The sequence below is a fragment of the Mustela nivalis genome (assembly GCF_964662115.1).
Source record: "Mustela nivalis genome assembly, chromosome: 13".
NCBI classification, from domain to species: domain Eukaryota; kingdom Metazoa; phylum Chordata; class Mammalia; order Carnivora; family Mustelidae; genus Mustela; species Mustela nivalis.
The window spans coordinates 88,305,530-88,320,596 of record NC_139032.1 but is presented as its reverse complement, the minus strand read 5'-3'; the positions used below and the strand labels follow the sequence as shown (position 1 = coordinate 88,320,596).

Below are 15,067 nucleotides of genomic sequence, written 5' to 3'. Positions count from 1 at the left end.
GCGCATGACGCTGTCCTGCTGAAAAGAAGTCAGACCCGAGGATGACCCGGTGGACCAGCCACAGCTGCGCACATACCAGGAGTGCGGAAGACAGAGGAACACACTGAATTACAGCGCGGGGTGCGGTGTGGGAGACGTGGAAGGACCCAGGAGGTGGTTTCTTTAACAAACAGACAGCAAAGGCCGTGGCAAGACGGGGTGGGAGCTTAGACCGGACAGCACAGAGGGCGTACCGCCCGCCTGCCTGGTGTGAACAGTGCTCAGATCTCAGCTCAAGCAGCCGGGAGAAGTAGGACTTTTACGGCTCAGCTGGAAATGCAAACGCTGACTGCATCGTGATACTCAGGAATTACTGTCAATACGGGGAGGAGGGGCACCGTGGCTACAAGAATAAAGAGCCATCTTTGAGAGACTCCTACTGAAATATTTATGAACAAAATCATACGCTATCTGGGATCTGCTTCAAAACCGTTGGGGCGGGGGCGGGGTCAAGGCTGCAGGAGAACCACGACTGACGGCCAGGAAGGGGGGGGATGTGTGCACGGGGCCCACGGTGCAACTCCGCCTCCTTCAGTGGATGCTTACGACCTGCCACAATAGGAAGTTCTTGAACAAAACATCTAAGTACTGGCAGGTGAAGCTTCCAAGGGCAATAATCTATTTAAAGCCCAAACCAAACGACACGGCCTTCCCTGCTCAGAGGACCCTGTGTGCCTGCAGGGCTGGCTAACTGCCCCTGCAAACCCAAGGAGCACGCTTCGGATGAAGGCGGTGAGTTAGTGGGCGAGAAAAAAAGTTAAGCTGAATTATTTTGGAAGAAAACACTGGCTTTTACTTCACCTTGGAGAGAAAACAGGAGTAAAGACTATCGAGTGAGAAAAAAATAAAAAATTCAGGAATAAAGGAAAAGAAGTGAAGGAGCAAGAAAGAGGCAGAGAAAAGGCAAGAGGAGTGAGGACAAGAGGAGACGGAGCCCGCCCCGGCAGGGAGGTCGACTGCGAGCAGCAGCAGCCCTTACCCCAGACGTCGGACTTGATGGAGAACTTGTTGTAGGCCAGGCTTTCTGGCGCTGTCCACTTGATCGGGAACTTGGCCCCGGCATGGGCGGTATAGGTATCCCCGGTCATTAACCTGCTCAGGCCGAAGTCAGCCACCTTCACCAAGTGGTTCTCCCCTACCAGGCAGTTTCGGGCAGCAAGATCTCTGGGGAAAGAAAGCGTTTATCCGGGAGTGTGGCCAGCTTTCCCGGCCTCACCAACCCATCACCAGTGATCAAAGGCATGCTCCTGACGGCAGGGTCCAGTCCCCTGGGGAACACGTGTGAGCACCCCACCGGGAGCACGGCTCATCCCTCACATCCGCCTGAGCTCCCACCAAGGTGAGAGGTGCAAGTTCATTACCCTGGGCCACCGTTACCCTCATCCTCAAATGAAGCTGATCACGGCAGCGCCTACTTCTTAGGGCTGTGGTGAGTGGTTGTGAGTTAATATGTAAAGTGCCCTGGGCCCATCCAGACTTGATAAAGGACAAAATAAAATAAAGCCCACAATTTGTGGAGCCCTAAGAAATAACATGGAGGACATGGGGAGATGAAGAGGAGAAGGGAGTTGAGGGAAACTGGAAGGGGAGGTGAACCATGAGAGACTATGGACTCTGAAAAACAATCTGAGGGTTTTGAAGGGGAGGGGTAAGCCTGGTGGTGGGTATTAGGGAGGGCACGTATTGCATGGAGCACTGGGTGTGGTGCATAAACAATGAATTCTCATACACTGAAAAGAAATTTAAAAAATTAAAAATTAAAAAAAAAAAGCCCACAGCATTTCCTCCCAAATTGTGTTTCACACTCTCCTATTTCCTCCTGATGCTTATCCGGACGTATCCTACAAATTCTCTCCCGTATAATCAGCTTCTTCTCGCCTCCTGATTGTCCCAGGGAGGTGGGAGTCTGGTATCTGGTCCGTGGATGCTAACCATGAAATCACAAGGCAAAACGGCACGGAGGAATGAGAAGAGGCAGCACCTTCAGGCGATGTCTGCCTAAGATAGCCCGATCACCAGCAATCAGAGGGAAATTAAATGCAGAAGACTTGTGCCTAATAGGATTTTGGTAAAGCATTTTAAGTTCATGAAATGAAAAAGGAGCGGACCTAGCCATGCAAAGCAAACCAGAAGTCAAGAAATCTCAATTTGCAGCCTCAGAGGGTTCACCTTCTTGAGTGACAGGAGCACGTGAATCAGGCTCTCGCGCAGCCCCGGAACGCTGTCTTACAAGAAGCGGCCGGCCTTTCACACGTGCTGCTCTTATTCCCCACTACGGAATCTCATGTACGGGCTCCACAGTTGAGGTAATTGGGTAGGAAAGTTCACAGCGGTGGCGTGGAGAACATCGTGTATAAAAGTCACCAGCAAAGCCCGTCAGGCCCTGTCCTGCTCAGGCCGTCATTCTGCTAGGAAGCCATCTCCACCAGCAAGGAATGCGAACACCAAGATAATTGTGGCACGCTTGAAGGTCAAAACACTCCAGGATTCAAAACAGCAAAGCCGCTTAATTTAGAACTACACATACACAGCTCTGACAATCATGGAAACACCCCTGAGCCGGAGGACAGCAAGTTAAGTGGAGAATGAAATGATAATAAAGAGAAAGGAGAGAAACCGCGAAACACAAAGAGCCCGTGCGCCGGCTGTGACCGCGAGCCCGTGTGGGAGCCACGCCGGCCCCCCCGCCGACCCCGGGGGAGGAGGGCATCTCTGACGAGCGCCCACCGCACTCCGCTTCCCGGGGCCTGCTGATTATCAGGAAGGATGCCTGTGATGAACTTCATTTAGCATTCCACGTCGTCCAAAACGGTGCTGCGGGAAATAGTTCTTAGTGCGGGGATCCACTGCTCAGCGGGCCCAGGGTCCAGGCCTGCTGAGTTGGGTCCTGGACACGTGCGTGAAGCTGGCGAGGCTAGGAACCCAGCGCCTGCCTGTGGTCCACGGCCCACTGTGTCGCCTGCACTAAGGTGAGAGGCTGAGCCCAAAGACCTCGTAAGCCGGAGCTCTCTGTAAAAGGTGGCCGGCCCCATGGCCACTCCGTGGCTCTGCGGGGAGGGCTGCCCCGCCAGGCGCCTACCTGTGGATAAAGTTCTTCTTCTCCAGGTACTCCATGGCTGACGAGATCTGGGTGGCCATGTAGAGCAGCACCACGGCATTCACCTCCTGCCGGTTACACTCCCTCAGGTAATCCAGCAGGTTCCCGTAGGTCATGAACTCAGTGATTATGTAGAATGGGGGCTCCCGGGTACAGACCCCTGCCAACAAGAGAAACATCGAGGGCTTTGGTGTGCTGCTCCGTGGCCGAGTACACCAACCCCGGAAAGGACCACGCAACAGAAAAGGACTACTGAAATGGGTTCTGTCTCTGCCCCTAAATCTGGACCCAACCTCTGCCACAGTTGCAAGCACTCGTGGCTTGTGCTCACGTTCCTATGGGAGGGACGCGGCCGCGCTCTTCTCTTCCTCTGGGGCCCCTGACCTCCAACAGAAGAGGCTGCCAATAAGCTCAGAGGCAAAGGTCGGGCACACGCCAAACAGCTACAGCACTGTCAGTTCACCCCCACCACGGGCATGTCTGCTTACAGAGTAACTGCAGTGAAACGACTGGAAATTCTGGTCTCTGAAGCCATTGGAGATTTGCATACGTCTGCTTTTAGGTATCGAATTAAAGTAGTAACGTTGCCCCCTTAAGAAAAAAAACAGGGGGCACCTGCATGGCTCAGGTCACGATCTCAGGGTCCTGAGATCGAGCCCCTCACTGGGCCCCATGCTGGGTGTGGAACCCTCCCTCTCCCCTGCCACGCCGTCCCACAACGGCCTCCTTTTTGCCACGGGCTGCGTGCTGGCAGAGGACAGATGCCGCAGCAGAAATCCTCGCGCTGCCGGCCGCTCACCTCCTTCGCGGCACCTGCGGCACCCGGGGGGTTCAGCGAAGAGGCCCTCTCGCCAGAGCCCCGTGCACTCACCGAGCAACTGCACCAGATTGGGGTGCTTGATCTCTTTCATCACTGCAGCTTCTTTCAAGAACTCCTCTACCTCCATGGTGTCCTCCTGTGGGAAAAAAGGGGGGGAAGCTGTCTCAGCAAGGACAGTGTTGAAGCGGGAAGCTACAGCTTGAATGGTCAGTACAATCCGGAGCTTCGGCCGCCACCACCCTGACCCACCAACGCCAACGGCCACCGGGCGCGCAGACGGCTCTCCCTTCGGTGCTGACCTTGTGACTTCTTGCCCAGGCCAATAAACAGATGCTGGCCACTGGCTTCTAGGGGCTGCAATGGAGAGGCTGGTTCTACTTCCCTAACGAATAACTGGTTTCCAAGCAGTCCTAAGACACTTCACATTAACAAAAAAACCCCGATGACACAAAAAGATACTGTCCAACCAAAGAAGACCCGCACGTCAAAACATGACAGAGGACACTGCACGGCACAGGATTCTGAGCACGTGGCGGCCCGGGGACCTTGATGAAGCCATCGCCACCACCCACGAGGCAGATTTCCTCAGGTTCTGAAATAAACCTCCACAGCCCCCGATGATGGCTTCATGAGATCAGGTTCTAGCAAGTTCACCGGATCGAAATGCCATGCGGAGACAGAGGTATCCGCAAATGCCCAGATCATACCGGAGGCCCTGTCCGCACTTCCTCAGGTGCTCTGGGTCGGGCTCAACTCTGGAGGGCTGCGTGCCCTGCCCCGCACACACCCTGCCCCGCACACACCCTGCCCAGCACACGGCGTTGGCCCTACCATGCAGGAGCCTTCTGCGGCCTGCGTCAGGTGAACCTCTTCTGACTTAAAGAACCGATGCCCTCTGGCCACCACAGCGACAAGCAGGTGGGGGCAAATGACCTGGTGTGTCTGTTGCGAGACACAGTCTAGCAGGAGAAGCAGGGCGCCTCCCTCCAAGTTTCAACATGGAGTCTATGTCTGTCTGGAGAGGAAGGCTCCATGGTGGATGGGAAGTGATCTGGAAAACTAGACTCGCCTGAGAGGAACCCCCTTTTTTTAAAGAGATTTATTTGAGAGTAAGTGAGCGAGAACGCATGTACACACACACGCGCACACACACACGTACACAGGGAGGGGCAGATGGAGAGAGAAACCTTAGCAGACTCTCTGCTGAGTGCAGAGCCCACGTGGGGCTCGATCCTGTGACCCTGGGAACATGACCCGAGCTGGAAAAAAGCCGGCAACTTAACCAACTGAGCCACCCAGGTGCCCCTTTATCCACCGTACTTTCAATGTGGCACCTTACACATTGTACCTGTGCCTTGGGAGACCATGAGCTCACGCCCTCACCGCAGCATCACCGTGGCTGCGCCATTCCTGCCGCCCCCGCACGTGCAAAGACTTGCAGAGCACAGGCCATCCTCTGCCTAGCGTGTCCTGGCTGCGGTCACTCATGGTTAAAGCCCAGGCATGACCACTGAGGACACAGGTCAGCCCATTACCACTCAGCTTAGGGTTCCAGGAGGGTGAGACTCAGAAACAATTTATCGCTCCTTAACAACGGTCAGCTACTCTAATGTCAATAAACCACTGCTGTAGTCTCCGCATCAAGCTCTACGGGGGACAAGAACTCGTCCCTGCCACGGCCCCATTGGCTGTTCAATTCTTCCGAGTCCTCTCTGCTCCTTAACATGCTCTGCAGGCTGTGCCGTTGGTGCGTGGAAGGCTCTGATCCGCCGGGTGACACGCTAATGCCGAGGCTGGAGAGCACACGCCTGCCGGAGTCGGAGAGCCGATGCTGCTCACGTGAGGACCCGGGGCTTTAAGAACCTTGCCTGGCCAGCAACACCTTCAAAACACAGCTGTCAAATAAAGCTTTCTAGACAAGTGGAGTTTTCCTTTTAAAGTGCCACATAATAAACCACCCACAGTGAAATCATTTCACACGTGCCCTTATAGCTACGGACTCTTTTCAGAAAGAACCATGTCTGGTCTGGATCTTGAGAGGCGTGGACATGCAGAAGGAACAAGAGGGCTTTCAAAGGCACCGCGTCCTCTTTTTGTCTGTCTTGCTCTCCCCTCATTCATACACACGCACGTACATGTGTGGTATAAATAATTCCTTGTTTTTTTCTTACAGGACAATTGGCGTGAACGTGTCTCCCCCTGCTGGAATCAGGCCTGGTTCAATTTATATAACAGACACTACCAGCAGCCTCAGACTTCTGTAGCTGTATTAAACTGGAAACAACGGGCGCCTGGGTGGCTCAGTGGGTTAAGCCACTGCCTTCGGCTCAGGTCATGATCTCAGGGTCCTGGGATCGAGTCCCACATCGGGCTCTCTGCTCAGCAGGGAGCCTGCTTCCCTCTCTCTCTCTGCCTGCCTCTCCATCTACTTGTGATTTCTCTCTGTCAAATAAATAAATAAAATCTTTAAAAAAAAAAATAAATAAATAAACTGGAAACAACACCGCCCCCCCCCCCCGTGCTATCCTGTTCTATTCCTTGACTTAAATTTAAAAATCTTCCATCTTTTTTTTGGAAAGGTCTTCCATTTACAGAGTAAAATAAAATGAACTCTGATCAATGAGGGCAAAGCAACAGCGAGTAAAGACTGAGTTCCGGCCTTGTCTATTGGGAGGGCAATGGGCCAGCCAAGCTCTCCTCACGGGGACTGACCGGCCTGGCCCAGATGCACACCAGGGCCTGGCCGGTACAGGTGGTGGTTAAGAGGGTGGCTTCTGAGTTACACAGACCAAGCCCTGCCATGGCGTGGCCATGCTTAGTCACTCACAAGCCAGGTAAGGGAGGTTTCTCGGCATGTCCCCTTCCAGTCCACAAACAGGGAGAAAAGCTGCACCCGCCTCGTGGGCAGGACTCGGCAAGCGGGACCCACTACTGTAATGAAGACAGTCATCTCTGTCCCTGCGATCAGGCTAAATACAGTGCTTATATGAGAGACAGGCTGGGTCTTTAGTTAACACTGCTTTTTGGTTTGTGTCTCACAGACACACATTCTCTGGACCCAAGATGTCACGGGTGTTTTCCATCCAGCTTCAGCCTTTCTGCTCACTGGCCTCCCCACCAGCAGAGGCATTTCACAGCATTAACCAAGAACAGCGTTCGTGTCACTGGTGCTACACAGCCCTGCGTGCCCTTCATGGCTCCCCGAGTCCCAGCAGGGACCACAGTCCTGGAGCAGGGTCCACAGAGAGCTCAGTTTCCACACCTGCCCCTGGTTCTCAACCAAATGTGAGGTGAGCAAGGTCACCACCACAGTGAAGGGCCATCCCACAGCCCGCAGAGATGGGGCTGCAGAGATGGGGTGGAGCTCCTGAGCCAGGCCGAGGAAGGGGGTTCACCAACCAGGTGCATAAGAAACCACCTCCCACAGAACCCCCGAATGCTGGTCCTCACACACACAGGTGTACCTAGCTCACAGCCAGAACAAGCGAGCAACATGGTGACAGTGCGTTCTGAGATGTGCCGCCTCTCTCCCTGTGCACAGCCCCCTCGGGGAGCCAGAGAGCCAGAGCACGTGACTGTCCAGTGCTGCCGTGGAGCCCTTCCTTCTCTGCTCGTTTCTGGAGCTCTCTAACAGGACCAGCTTCCTGGGGGAAATACAGCAAACAAAAGCCAAACCCAAACAGGCCGTGTAGGCAAGGGCAGGGTCACCAGTGCCGGTCGAGTGCAAACTGGTACCTGCTCCTCGATCTAGCGTACCCTGGGGAGCTGACCACTAGGACAGTCCCCACATATCCAGCAAGAAGAATCCCCGTGGCACGGTCTGTAATAGCAAAGGGTGGGGAAGAACACCAACGCGCGCGGAAGGCTGGTTTATGTTAGACACATCCATGCACGAACAAGAGCGCCTTACGCATACTGACGAGGAACGACTGCACGTATGCGGGCACCAGAAGGCACGGGGCCGTGTCGACAGCATGCTGCCACATGGTTCAGAAAGATACCCCCCACAGACTTTTCTGGAAAGTCACACAAATCAAGGCAGAAGACACTATGTGCGTATATTAACCTATTTGAAAAAGAGGTAAAGAACCAAGTACAACTTTAAGTCTTAACATTTTTCAACAATGTCACTTCCCACGACTTTAATGGTAAATCTGTCAGTAGCTTAAGAGTCAATCCTAATGCCACTAGATCAACAGTAGTCTTCCCCAAATTCTATGACTTCCAGAACCGTTTCATGGGGGGGAAAGGGACTTATAAACAGACTTTTGGAATACAGCTCATCTGAAATGTGGGGCTTTCTTTACTGGACAGCTGGTTCTCTTAGGCACGTCCTGCCTGTGATACCTATAATACACAGGTAAAGGTAAGCCTAGGACCTGTTGAATTATGTCAGAACTCAAACCAGCAGTTCCCTTCAGGAGGCTTTTGGTTTAATTCCAGTTTCCCACCCATAGAGGGCAGCCTTGTTCACTCCTGTTTCCCAGTCTCTTCTGGTCTCGGGCCCAGGCGGTACAGGACCCAGTGCAGCCTGGTGGATCACTATGGAGCCCGGGTTAAAGCACAGTTTTGCTGCCTCCTGGGCCGCCTCAAGACGGGTCAGCAACACAAAATAGGTGGCAGAGGGGGAAGGAGACAACGGAGACTCAGGTGCCCAGCTGGGTCCTGGAGAGAAGGGAAGATCCAGCTGCAGCCGAAGGGCAAGTGAGTGTGGGCAGGGAAGGGGATCTCTAGGACTCGGAACTGTGGTTTGTGTGTTTTTCATGGTGTGTGAGGAATAAGCAGCAGAGTGACAATTAAGGAAAGAGGAAAGGAGCTGGGCTTGGAGGCAGGATGCCTGGGTCAGTTCCCCTGCCTCCCTCCAGTGCAGTTTCCTCAAGCCTGAAGCAGTGACCACAGGAGGACCCTTCCCTTATGGTGGTTGAAAGGATTAAAGGAGAGGCTACAGATGGAGTGTCCCACCCTTCCGGGCACATAGCAAGAGCTCAATAAGGATGAGCCATTACTGTCATTGAGAACCCAAAGTTCTCAACGTCTCCAGTGGAAACAAATGCCCCGAACAGTGACACTGACCTCATCCGACAAGTGGGAAACCTACCGTGACACTGACCTCATCCGAAAAGTGGGAAACCTACCGTGACACTGATCTCATCTGACAAGTGGGAAACCTACCGTAGAGATGTGCTTTGTGCAGGGGAGGCGAAAAAAGGGGTAATTTATTTAGCATTTGCTTCGTACGGTATGTTGGGTTGACAAACATCTCTAGAATATGATGCATTTCCTTTTTCCTAATTAGCTATCAGCAGAGGTGACGACTCCCAGAAATCCATGCAATTAGATTCTGTAATTTTTCCCCCCAACTGTGGGACCATAAAGTTAATAAAGCTCTTGGGGAAAACCATTAAAAGTATAATAAAAGTTTAATAATACAACATTAGAGAAATATATTCTAACATGCACACAACTTCCAAATAATTGGGATTCACTGGTATAAGAAAGCCACCACTGCCAGTGACCTCCAGGAGGGGTCCCTCCTCTGGAATGGCCATCTTCAGTTGCTCAGGAAACAATACCACAGTATCCACTGCTGGGCTGTGTTTCCCCCACATTTCAAGCTGTGCAAACTCTCACTCTTTCTAAAGCTTTCAGACACACCTTCCCTGGATGGAAACCTAGTGTATTTTGTGCTTCTGTTCTTTCTTGTTTCATTTTTGCAAATACTGACAAATGTGTGGGTATTGCCTGGGCCTTTAACAGTTTCTCAAGCTGGTCAAGACCCAGAGCCGGGGCTGCTCTTCAGTCCAGTGCCAAAGTGATGCTGGAGCATGAGCACATGCCTTTCTCCCCAGCCTCACCTGGTCTGGTGGAGGTGGGACAACGGCTGTTTCGTGTTTTCTATGGCTCGCCAACGTAGCCACCTTTGTGAAGTGCAAATCCAATCATCTGTGCACCCAGTGCACCCCACTGTCTCCCGGATAAAATCCCAGTTCCTCAGGCAGTTCAAACCCTCTGTGACTGCACAGGCTCTTCACCCTCCGCCTCTGTCCAGGCCTCCGTTCCCCCGGCCAACTCCTGTTCCTCCCCTATGGCACCAACTTATGGTCTCCTTCGTGCTCTCTCCCTGACAAGTAGAGCTCACCAGTAACTCCCCCCGCCAAAACCTTATTCCCAGGCGGTGTGACAGCACCCCGCTCCTGCCTCTAACCTGGCACCTACCACACCACACCGCGGTTCCTGTCATAGTGCCCATTTCTCCTCCTAGCTACACTGTTCCACTACCTCGACTAGCCTGAAGGAAAGAAGTCTATTTTCACAATCTCAGGGTTAAGCCCAAGGTCAGGCAAACAGAAGGAAGGGACTCGATAAATGCTTATTGTGTTTTTAAAAAATCATGCCTGGAAAGTATCCAGGAGTCCTCAAGGTGATCCCAAACCATGTTACCCCCACTCCGCAACCTACAAGTGTCGGTCCTGCCCAAAGGACTGATCTAAGGGGACACAATCAATAAGAGTGCCAGGAAGCAAGCCACCCTTGGTTTCTAGAACTAAAGAACACAATCCTTTCTCTGAAGAGTCACTTTACGTCAACCAGAACCCGTAATTTCCACTTTACTGTGCCTCTGAGTAAAGGCAGCAGGGAAATAACAGAAGCCCTAAAAGGTGATCCGGCTCCAGGGGTCTCCAAGTGTGCAGCCCGCAGACCCCACAGAAGTGTGTGCGCTTGGATCCCTTCCTCCCAGTCATGGATGTTTCCATTCTTTTTCTTGTCCAGTGGCTACAGGACTGCCTCCTCTCTCAATCCCTGTGCACGTTGTCAGTGTAATTGTTCCTTTAAAGCAAGTGAAAATAGCGTAGGTCAACACTAGGGGATGCTCTGGCCACGGGTAAAAGCTCAGCTCACATGTGGAAGGCAAAGACAGTCGCAAGCAAAACCTGTGCTTGAGCCTCAAGATTTTAAAGGACATCAAATCCGCCAGAAAACTACAAACCCCACGCTTGAGCGGAAAGGGCGAAAAGTCCTAGTTAACAAGAATGACCCTCTGGTACCTGAGTCAGTAGGGAGCCCTGACGCTTCCTTCAGGCCTTTCTACACCTCCATTTCCAGAGGCCTGCACTCACACCACACAGAACTGAAACCTGCTAGAACACCCAATGCTCCTGCCGACAAAAATCCACAGAACAGTCAAATGCGTTGTGGTTAAATCCCCTTCTTTCAAAACTTAGTTTTTTTTCCTCCTTTTAACTCTCATAGGAAGTGATCCAAATGCCACACAGAGAGAACGGAAACCCACGGCTTTAAAAGAATCTTGCCATATAATGAAAACACTTCTCCAAATGACTCATCTTTTTACACCAAAAACCACAGCCCTTCTTGGCTCTCACTGTATGGAGGCACACGGATGAAGTCGGGGAGAGGGGCTGAACCCGTCTGAAGAAAGGCCCACAGAGGCACTTCCTGGGCACTGGTTACCCCCCTCAGACCTGAGCACAGGGGCAGGCCACCGAGAGAGCCGCAAGCAGGCAAGGGTGGGCTGGATCTAGCCGCGGCAGGCCCAGGCCTACCTTCAAGGTCTTCACGGCCACCGTCAGGCTGTATTTCTTCCACACGCCTTCGTACACCTCCCCGTACTGGCCTCCACCCAGCTTGTGCTTCATGGTGATGTCCGTGCGCTCCATCTCCCACTTGTCGTAGTTGGGGGACACGCCGTAGATGGTGGGCTTATTGCGCTTGGGGGCCGGGTAATGGAGAGTGGTGATGAGCCCGTCGGCCACAGTCGAGTGATGATGAACCAACTCAGCCAAAGCGTTGAAGCGGCTCTCTGAGGAGACGTAGAGCTGAGGGAAACAGGACAGCTTTCAGCCCGCAGAGTGCACACAAACCCGAACAACTCTGATAAACCAGCTCTGCTGAGCCTGTCAGTGCACAGCAACCCCTCAGACAGACAGCTCTCCACGCAGGACGCAGTGTGCAGAAAACCACCCAGGTTGTGTTTCTCTACACATGCTGTAATTTACTTGCTAAAGCAGAAGGTGTAACAAAATGCCTCAGGGCCTTTGCATCTGCTGCTCCCTCTGCCTGAAATCCTCCAGCCACCTAATCACCACATTCCTGGTTCTCTCTTACCATCCTGAGCCTGGCATAAATGTCAGTGTCACTGCAGTCCCCTGACCTGGTCATCACCTAGCACTAGTCATCATATCGCCTCTCTTACTTCTCTGCATTGTACTTATCCTGCTTATTTGGTCGATTACTTACTGTCAACACCTCCTAGAATGTCAGCTTCATGAGAGCAGAGCCCTAAGTTGTTTTAATAAGAATAAGAAATACATAGCACGTGATATGTACTCAATAAACAGTCGGTGACTAAATTAGTGAAGAACACAACTTAGTACCTATTTGCTGATTAAAAAAGAAAGCAAATTTTTAAAAAATCATTATGCTTATTACCTAAAACCTCTAATTATTATTTATAATTATATAATTATCCAGAACTACATAGTCATCAGAGATGGAAATCACTAAACAAAACATAAATCTTCTTCTCATTCTCACATCCTCAATTTGGGCTAAAAAGCTTCGGCAGCCCAGACTCGGCGACCCCAGCCGGATGCCCCTGTGGGATGCCCTGTCTGTCAGCACGCTGCAGGGATGAGTGTGGGGGGCGGGGGACTGGAGGGCCACACTAGGGCCGCACAGCCTCCTCTACTGTGGGGGAGGCAGGAAAGGGGCTTTCAGACACCAGCGCAAGCGAGCCTCCCTCTGAGATCTACAGTGGGCGTGATCCCATGCACAGAGCTCATGCACCTGTCATTCTCATTGGATGCACCAGGGAAGGAGGGAGGGACAGGAGCAGGCTGACAGGCAGACAGAAAGCAAGTGTGGATGGGGACAGCTATTTTTTTTCTTTTTTGGTTTGTTTCAGTGAGGTGGTGCTTCCTTTGCAAAAAAACAATTCCACATTAAAATCTAAACAGGACATCAGGCTCCAGGGGGACAGCAAGTAACCAAACCTACTAACTCAAGAAGGGCAGCCAGCGACTGCGGAAGGTGGGGGGCGACATTAAAAATGACAGCTCCACGAATAATACATTGTATGTTAATAAAAAAATTTTTTAAAAAAATGATGACTCCAGGGACTCAGTGGGTCACGCCTCTGCCTTTATGCTCAGGTCATTATCTCAGGGTCCTAGGACCGAGCCCTGCATTGGGCTCTCTGCTCAGCGGGGAGCCTGCCTCCCCACTTCCCCGCCCCCCGACCCTGCCTGCCTTTCTACCTACTTGTGATGTGTCAAATAAATAAATAAAATCTTAAAAAAAATAAATGACGACTTGGGCGCCTGGGTGGCTCAGTCATTAAGTGTCTGCCTTTGGTCAGATCATGATCCCAGCATCCCGGAACCAAGCCCCGACTGGGTTCCTGCTGGGTGGGAAGCCTGCTTCTCCTTCTCCCACTCCCTCTGCTTGTGTTTCCTCTCTCTCTGTGTTTCTCTCTGTCAAATAAATGCACAAAATCCTTAAAAAAAAAAAAAAGTTAAAAATCACAACTTGCCCTGACTACTGAGATAGAGGAGGAACTGGGTTTGGAATAGCGGTGATGTGTGGGGCAGGAGGGAGAAAAAGGAACAGGATCAGTTGTACTAGAGCTGTAGCTACAGTATCTCCATTACTGAAAAACAGAAAAAGGAAGAAAAAGCCTGAGAAACATGGCACGGTTGGTTATGGAAGGCTCCATCAATTCCTGTATGTTTGTAATAATAGATAATTAAAATATTTTAAAAGAAGAAAATATTAACAAATACATGAGTCGATCCCATTTATAACCCTCAAGAAAGTAAACAGAATTCTTTCTTCCTTTTTTAATTTTTTGCTTGGGGAGATAACATAAACAGATTTTTAAAACTCAGGCAAGGGAAGAGCAAACTCTGACTTAGAGTTTTGTAATTTACAATCTTTTTTTTCCTTTAAATTATTTATTTGAGAGAGCACATGCGTGCACACGAGCACGGGGAGTGGCCGAGGGAGAGGGGAAAGCAGGACCCTGAGATCATGACTTGAGCTCAAGGCAGACGCTTAACCAACTGAGCCACCCAGGTGCCCCTGTAATTTACAATCTTCTGGTTGCAATCCTACTAAAATAAAATTCTGAGCAACCCAAGAATTGTCCAGAAGGATCCCGCAGCTCTGGGGACGTGTCCCTCTGCAAGATGGTGCCCTTCAGTGGCAGGACCTTCCAGAGTGAGCGGAGGGCCCACTCGGAGGCCTCACTCACACCTCGGAGCACCTTAGTCTAAGTGACCTGCTCTAGGACAGCTGATCAGTTTCACTTACGGCCCAGAAGAGCGCAGAGAGGTGCTGGGGGAGGCGGGGAGCAGAAGTCAGTGCCACTAAGCCTGCGCTTTGCCTGATGTCCATACACTGATGTATAGGGCACTCCTGTAGGTGGGCATTGCTGACACAAGTGCAGTTCACGGAGAAGACCAAGTAGGATGTGGGGACAGCCCCTGATCCCACCCCTCTTTGGAAAAGTCTGTCAGTCATCCAGTGACTTCACTGTGGATGCCAAGTGTTCCATGCCCTCTTCTTTTGGGGGGAGTTCAGCTGCCACTGTTTTTGCTGCCATGAAGCGCAGAGAAGAGCGTGGAGCCTCTCCCAAAAGGCACTCCCTGGGATTAGAGCACCCCTTGCCCCTCGGACATCACTGGCGCAGTGTGGGGCTCCTGGGGCTGGTCACCGGGAGCAAGGCTCATTACCTACTTCTCCCCGTCAGCGTGAAAGGAGTGCTCCCCAACCCGAGGACCAAGCTCCTTCCGTCACACATAATAATGACGGCTCCGCCTGGCCCTAGTGTATGCAGAACTTGTTCTTGGTCTCGTCCGACTCCCGCACGGGCTCTCCTGTTAAGAGGTTTCAGAGTTGTGGGAGGTTTCACTGAGCAGACCTACTTTATCCTTCTCAATAATTAGATTTATAGACCCCGTGACTTAGTTTATCTTTCAACATAAAATTTACATTCCAACACTTGTTAAATATTAAAACTCCTCTCCCTTCTCAATGCACCGCACGGCCACCTTCTAACAGTCAGGTCTGCTGGCTTCCTTCTGATTAGTTCT

The 15,067-nt window shown here is 51.7% G+C and overlaps 1 protein-coding gene across 3 annotated transcripts in view; it reads right to left on the bottom strand.

The window, feature by feature from the left end:
• The window catches only part of ABL1 (ABL proto-oncogene 1, non-receptor tyrosine kinase), a 141,561-nt gene that overhangs the window by 17,177 nt on the left and 109,317 nt on the right, over window positions 1–15,067 (bottom strand). For all 3 annotated transcript variants that reach the window (XR_014302054.1, XM_082695979.1, XM_082695980.1), the window contains exons 4-7: window positions 11,519–11,791; window positions 4,008–4,092; window positions 3,119–3,296; window positions 1,019–1,203 (exon numbers count right to left, since the gene is read on the bottom strand). Coding sequence is in view for 2 of the 3 variants with exons in the window: in XM_082695979.1 (XP_082552105.1) it covers window positions 1,019–1,203; window positions 3,119–3,296; window positions 4,008–4,092; window positions 11,519–11,791 (721 nt within the window). In the remaining variant the exon portion in view is untranslated. The remainder of the gene's footprint in view (window positions 1–1,018; window positions 1,204–3,118; window positions 3,297–4,007; window positions 4,093–11,518; window positions 11,792–15,067) is intronic.